The 7,714-nt window shown below is 40.0% G+C and overlaps 1 protein-coding gene across 1 annotated transcript in view; it reads left to right on the forward strand.

The window, feature by feature from the left end:
* Window positions 1-5,878, forward strand: part of LOC110451637 (leucine-rich repeat and fibronectin type-III domain-containing protein 5-like) — an 8,373-nt gene extending 2,495 nt beyond the window's left edge. Inside the window, exon 2 of the mRNA XM_021499755.1 lies at window positions 2,276-5,878. Coding sequence (XP_021355430.1) covers window positions 2,294-4,282 — 1,989 coding nt within the window. The 5' untranslated portion in view covers window positions 2,276-2,293 and the 3' untranslated portion in view covers window positions 4,283-5,878. The remainder of the gene's footprint in view (window positions 1-2,275) is intronic.
* The last annotated feature ends 1,836 nt before the right edge of the window (window positions 5,879-7,714 follow it).

Below are 7,714 nucleotides of genomic sequence, written 5' to 3' on the forward strand. Positions count from 1 at the left end.
CAAAAAGGGTCGAATTGATTGAAATTTCAAAAATCTTCTCCTCAAGACCCAGATATGGTAGAATCAAATACTCTTCATAGATGGAAGGGTCTTAAGGTGCTTTACCGAAATTGTGAATTTCATGATCCTGGGGTCTCACGTTTCCCCCTGGAAAGGGGTAAACTTTACTATAGTTTATATAGGGAAATCACATTTTGGACCAACATTTGTTTAATTTTCATTGGAAGTAATTCAATTTGGGTTAGCATTATCAGTATTGGATAGCAGTTTGATGGTATGCACATATTAGCGCTGACTGACCCCACCGGGGCTGATGGGTGGGGCCAAAAAGGGTTGAAATGACTGAAATTTCAAAAAAAAATCTTCTCAAAGACCCAGATATGGTAGAATCAAACACTCTTCTTAGATGGAAGGGTCTTAAAAGGTTTATAATGGCAAATGATACTTTGAATATTACATGTTAATAACTTGATTGGAATTATAACCCTGAGTTTACAGTTTGATACTTTGAAAATTTTAAGCCAGCCCTACCCCCAAGGGCTGTAGGGTGGGGCCCAAAGGAGTAAGTGTGCTAAAATTTCTTCATTTTCCTTTTTTAGAATCAGAGGGGCTAATTTCAAAGACTTTTTCGTCTTAAATCTGTATGCTAGATATTGAATAAGGTGGTTTTATTGTTTTTTGTCACTGAATAATATTTCTGTTCGTGTTAAAAACAAAATCAACTCTCTGTATAAATATATCAGGTGACCATTAAGGCCCATGGGCCGCTTGTTGTAGATGTTTTAGAAAGAGAAACACATTTTCATTTAATTCATTAAATATTAAATAAAAGTTTAATACCAGAACTTTTTATATCAAGCGTTTAATCTGCAAAAAATTGGTAAAAAATGAGTATTTTTTCATTAAAAAATAGTGGGTAGGGTTAACTAAAATTGGCTTTCTGAGTTAAAAGAATAAGATTAAGAAACTGCACTTCCATAATTTAAAAGAAAATAATATTTTCATAATTTCTACAAACATTCATATATATATATCTGATAACACACTTGGAAGAAATTGTATGAATTTGTTCTGCAAATGGTCAAAACCAAAAACATCACCTAAAATCACATGTTGTGTTAAATTGGTATCTTTGACCGATCATAGCACAAAAACGAACACACGGACATGTAGTTTTTTTTGCATTTTCTTCTATGCCATTAACTCTTTTTTCCAAAAATCCATATAAGAAAAAAAGTTTAATACAGGACATTTTTGACTTCTCAGAGGTGTACATCCTTAAGTCAAAACTTAAGACGAATTTGGACTCAAGATTGTTCCATGATCATTGGGCCTGCATGATCATCCTCAATACCCAGGGATTACGCTTATTTACCCAGGGATTACGCTTATTTTCGCTCTCTACACCCCTGGAATATGTCGTAGCAAAATTGAAGGCTCAGGGTGCAGCATGCGCACCTTGTGGACGAGAAGAGAAGACTAATTTGATACTTTCAGTTTGATGTACATCAAAAGAATCGCGCGGTCGCATAACGGTATAACTTATTGGCTTTGAAGTCGGGCGTCGCTCCTCTGTAATCTTCAAAGAACAATCGTCAGCCTAGTGATTGGTCAGGATTTTTTACCTGAGACCAATCAAATAGCTAGCCGTGTGCCTTCAATTTTGCTATGACAAATTCCAGGGGTTCAACTGGATATCGAGGAAGGGGGCCTGATTAGATTTTGGTGGTCATCAGTCAAGGTAAAATGGTTACGATATCAGCAAAAAGTGTGTGTGTGTGGGGGGGCTGCAGTGGCCAAGTGGTTAAGGCGTCTGACATTCTTCTACCACTAGCCGTCCACCACTGGGTCGCGGGTTCAAAACATACGTGGGGCAGTCCCCTGGTACTGGCCGTTGGTCAGTGATTTTTTTCAGGGAACTCTGACTTTCCTCCACCATCAAAACCTGGCACGTCCATATATTACCATAGCTGTTAATAGGACGTAAAACACAAACAAAGCAAAGTGTGTGTGGGAGTGTGTAGGGTGGGTGTATCTTAGTGAGTATCTGCTCACTTTGTTTTATCTAAACGGAACAAGTTGGATTTTGAATAAATAAGCAAACATTGATCATGTCATATCTTTTCTTGACAAAACTAGTACCATTAGGACACTGTTATTAGAAAAAAAACTACCTGGAAAACAAAAAGGACAGATATAAACCAGAAAATAAGACTAGAAAAAATTACCATGTTTAAATATGATTTTGTTAACATATTATTCTTTACATTTTTAGGTAAAGGATTGTCACAAGATGGGTGTTACACGGAGAAGACTTTTCAATGATGTTCAGCAAGTTGTGCTGCTCTTCCTGGTATTGTTGATACAGGAAGTGGTTCAAGCTGCGTACCTAGCAGCAGATCTACATACAGAGAAGTTGGGAAAGTCTGTCCTCACCAACAGTTGTCCTACATTCTGTCAGTGTGACACAAACTCCAACACGAACTGTACCTTGGAGTACGGTGTGACCTCTCTAGATGATGTTAACTTCCAAAAGTTGTTGCTATCAGATCTTACGTTGACTGGAAACTACTCCTGTATTCCCAAAGAATTTCAAGGACAATTGTCCATTCAAACTCTAAAATTTACAAACAGTTTTTTAGTATCTCTCTTCTGTAAAAGCTGGGTTGATTTACCAAACGTTGTGGATATGGACCTGAGTCAGAATTACATAAGCCTCTTGCAATACCCACATTTTAGTTCTTCTGTAAAGTTAAGAAGTCTCAACCTCAGTAGAAATGTGATATGCCAGATTGATTCTCAAACATTTGAGAAACAGAGTCTGCTGGAGAACCTAGATTTGAGTCATAACCAGCTATCTACCTTGGATGACAAGGTGTTCGACACTTTGACCAGTCTCACGCACCTTGATTTGAGCCACAACTATCTGAGTCATGTCCATGATTCTGTCTTCAAAAGTCTACTTAAACTTACATCTTTAAAACTGGACAATAATAAAATCAAGGTGATGAGTTTTGACAATGTACAGGTTTTGCCGTCTATCCATTCAGTGTCTCTCTCTGGAAACAACTGGGAATGTTCGTGTATGTTGGAATCACTACTGAAATACGTACAATCCAGGCCACAGAAGTTTGTGAACGATGACCCAGCTCGTTGCTTAGTTCCTGAGAGTTTGAATAACAAGTTATTGTCGGAGGTCCCTATCTCGGATCTACCCTGCTCGCAGCCAAATATATCTCAGGTTTCTCACAATCGGAATTTCCTGGTCAGGAATGATGTATATTTGGCCTGTGGAACAAGCATATTTCCTCACGCCCAAATCTACTGGCAGAATGCCAGGGGTCAGGTTTTTGCCCATCCAACTGTTCGCCTGGACTGGAAGAGTTTGAACATTTCTAGTGTAAAAGCCAGACGTGAGTATGTCTGGCCTGTGGAGTGTACAGACAAGAATACTGTTGTACGTGCAGAAATTGATGGAAGCTTGTACTTTGACAATATCCATGGGAGTTTCGCTGGTGATTACACATGTTTTGCAGTCAACAAGGGTGGTCAGACCAATGTAACAATTAACGTCATGGTGATCAGTTCTATTCGGCCGGTGTTCTATGAGGGTCTCATCTATGGTGCTGCCTCTTCAGGTCTGATGCTAGTTATTGCCATCTTTGTTGGCATTATGAAGACGTGTAGGTCCTGCTGCAAGAAATTGACATGTTCCTGTCATTGTTACTGCTGCTGTTGTTGCAGAAATCCTCAAAATGAGCTCAAAAAAGGGATGGATTCTGAGGAAAACATATCAGCGGCTTCCTCCATCCTTGATGACTGTGAATATACTAGTAGCCATTACAAGTCTGATGATGATTATGACGACTCCAAGTCTCCATTAAGCTGGGGTCAATCCTCAAGGTCGTCACCACAGAAATGCGTCACTCCAACAGTAGAATCAAAAGAGAGATGGCAAAACATTTCTGGTACCTTGGACGAGGTTAAGATTCAACTTGAAAGGAGGATGGAAAAAGTGCGCTGTCATGTCCACAGTATGAGGGAGTCTGGATCTCAATATATCATGACAATCAAGGACACAGGATCTCAGGCGGCTACAAGGGTCAAGGCCGGTATGGTGCTAGGGGTTGAGCAAGTCAAGTCTGGTGTCATGTCAATGAAGGAGTTTTGCGGGACAGGAGAGATGGGCACACAGACTATTTCTGTGATTTCGGTGTCAACAGACATTGATACCCAAAAACAGACGGAGGTGGTCAAGTCAATTAAAATAACTTATGTATAATGGTATATATAATGGATGGTTTATATATTTTTTATATGCAGTCTTTGTATCATACAATTTCTGATGTGTACTATGTATGCCAATGACCTTAGTGGTTTTTATGGATCCACCTATAGCTAGTGGTCCCTAGTTTCCTACCAATCCCTACACTATTGGTCCTTGGACACCCACCCCCACCTTATAGTCACTACGGTTTCACTTAGTAATCATTGATCCCTGTGACTGCTCCTAGTGGTCTATATGGCTCCCTCTAGTGGTTTCCATGACTCTGTATGGCTCCTTTAGGACTTATGTCTCTCTCTATTGGTCCCTGTTGCTCCCCCAAGTGGCCTATGTGGCACTTCTTGGTGGTCCCTTCAGCTACACTTGTCTGTCCCAGTGACTTAACCCTTATTACCCTATTGGTCCCTTTAGCTCTAGATTTCCTTATTGTTCCTATGACCCTTGTGATTTCCTGTAATAGCCGGTATAGCTAGTGGTCCGGGGAACTCCCTATCGCTCCCTCTATTGGTCTTCCTTGAGGTCCCTTTGGCAACACTTACAGATTCTGTGACTGCAATGTTGAACCTACTGGTTTCTTTGACCATTGTGATTTCTTATAATAGCCCCTATAGTTATTGATCCCTATTGTTCCTTCTATCAGTCTCTGTGGTTCCCCTTTTGTCCCTGTAGCTCCCCCTGGGAGTCTGTGTAGACCTTCCTAGTGACCCCTATCACTTTTACAGTCCATATGACCCCTGTGGTTTCCACTTATAGCTCCCGACTCCATTAGCAGTCACAGAAGCTCATTCAACTGGATCCAATGGCTCTCCCTATGGGTCTTTGTATACCTTACTAGTGGCCCCTATCACTTTTGCAGTCCATATGACCCCTGTGGATTCCTCTATTAGTTCCTGAGACTTCATCAGTGGTCCCTGTGGCTCCTCCAATCTGTTCCAGTGGCTCTCCCTTGGGCCCCTTTTGGTCCTCCAAGTGGCCATGGTCCCCGAGGCTCCTGTGGATCCCAAAAGTAGGTAATGTAATGTATCCTATTAGACATTGCATTGTGTCTCTAGCTTTAGTAAATGGCTCCTGAGACATCGTCCTTAGGGATCCCTGTAGGTCTTTAAAGTGGTCCCTGTGACATGACTCACTATAGCATTCATGTCACTCCCTAGTTTCTATATGGGTCTCCCTAATTATATAAGTTGTCATGGTGATTATTTCTTTTGTGCCTTGTGGCTCTTCCTAATGGACTATGTGGTTTTCCCAATTTGTCATCATAGTGTGTCTCTGCCTATAGATATTGGTCCCTGCGTTTCTCCCTTAACTGATGATTCACCCCTGAAATTTCATAATGAACTATTCCCACCTTTGAATTGAATTGGAAGAGTTCAAATGTGTCTTCAGGGGTGAATGAGTTAATGGTTGCTGTAGGCAGCCCCTCAAAGGGGTTCTTGGTTCCTGTGTCTCTCCCTATTTGTTTCTGTCGTTCGCTCTTGTGATCAATATGACTTTTCCAACCTCTGTATCTTCATGTACTATTATATGTTTGTTATTTTTAAGTTTGAAGGTATTTATATCATATGTCATAAAGGTGTAAAACTGTTGTAATTTTTTGTTTAAAGTCTTTAGTTAATATAAAATCATAAATGTACCCTATATTGTAGTAGGACGAGGAATAGTGATAAAGATAGTGCCGTCGCTGGGGCTCGAACCCACGACCCTTGGCTCTCAAGCCTGATGCTCTACCGCTGAGCTAAAGGGAAATTCCCTATAGCCGACGCTTGTAACGCAACCTAATTAATCCACATCTTTTAAAATATTATGTATAGTTATATTTGGTTAGACATCCATTCCATTCTATCATCATGCACTTTAACGTGTGTTTTTCACGTAATGGTACCTTTTTTATGCTATCCAAAATTGTTTCGCACTTTATTTATTGATCAAAAGTAAGGTTAACAATGTCCAAGATCTCATACCTAATACCTAATATAAAGTCCACCGTTATATATACATGTACCTCAATGGTGTACATTTCCATCTGCATGACACCCAGGGCTAGTAGGTTTTATGTTGTGATGAGTGACACAATTTGGATATTTACTATGAAAGTACAGCTACGGCTTGTAGAATTTTGCAAAATAGCCTTACAAATTAAACTACATGTTAAAAACTGAAACTGTTCACTCCAAATACATATTACATGCAGTATAATGATCAAGCCTAAGTTAATATCTGGTCTGACATGCGCTGAAGAAGACTGAAATATTCTTTCAAAATATCTGTACAATTGTATATATATATAGTTAATCTAATCTAATTTTGCTGGATCACGAATCAATATTCAAAATATAATGGAAATGTATGGACCATTCCGATTTTAGTTCAGCAAGTTTATCATATATAGTACTAGTGTATCACAATGAATAGAGTACATGGTCTGCATGCCGGTAGTGGATCCAGGATTTTTAAACATTTATTAGTTTATCAGACATAATGTCTTCTGAAGTAAATTTATCAGGCACATACATATATGTAAATGATTTCTCAAAAAACCAGTAGATTTATCAGAAAACTCTACTTCCATGTGCTGTTGATTTGTCAAAAAACACTTCTTGAAGTACAGTAGATTTATCAGACGGCACTTCTTCAGTTGATTTATCAGGTTAAAACCATTCAATATTTTATCTCAATTTTTAGCTCACCTGGTCCGAAGGACCATTGGTGAGCTATATTATGCTATACCGCAGTGTCCGTCATCCATCCGTCAACTTTTCCTTTAAAACGCTACTTTNAATGAGGAAGTAGGAACTACTTTTTTAGCTCACCTGGTCCGAAAGACCATGGTGAGCTTATGCCATACCTCAGCGTCCGTCCGTCGTNAGGGGCGGGGCCCAATAGGGTAAATAAAGCAAATTCTTAAAAATCCTTCTTCTTCTGTAGGAATGAAAGGATTTGTTCCATATTTGGTCTGAATCATTCTTGGGTGAAAGGGAACCAATTTTGTATAAACCGTAGGTCTGGCCCCCCTGGGGGCTGAGCCAAACAAGGGGAATATAACAAATTCTTTCAAAGGGGAACCAATTTTGTATAAACCATGGGTGTGGCCCCCCCAGGGGCCTGAGGGGCGGGGCCAAATAGGGAAAACATAGCAAGTTATTCTTTAAAATCCTTCTTCTGTAGGAATGAAAGGATTTGTTCCATATTTGGTCTGAGGCATCCTTGGGTAAAGGGGAACCAATTTTGTATAAACGGTGGGTGTGGCCCCCCTGGGACCTGAGGGGCGGGGCCCAATAGGAGAAATAGAGGTAAAACCTTTAAAATCCTTCTTTGACCATCGTGATTATGGGATTTTATCCTTATTTAGTCTAGAGCATTCTTAGGTCAAGGGGACTCAATTTTGTATAATTGGTGGGTATGACAACACCCCCCCCCCCCCCCCCCCCC

This window comes from Mizuhopecten yessoensis, unplaced genomic scaffold (assembly GCF_002113885.1).
Source record: "Mizuhopecten yessoensis strain PY_sf001 unplaced genomic scaffold, ASM211388v2 scaffold6135_2, whole genome shotgun sequence".
Taxonomy (NCBI): Eukaryota; Metazoa; Mollusca; class Bivalvia; order Pectinida; family Pectinidae; genus Mizuhopecten; species Mizuhopecten yessoensis.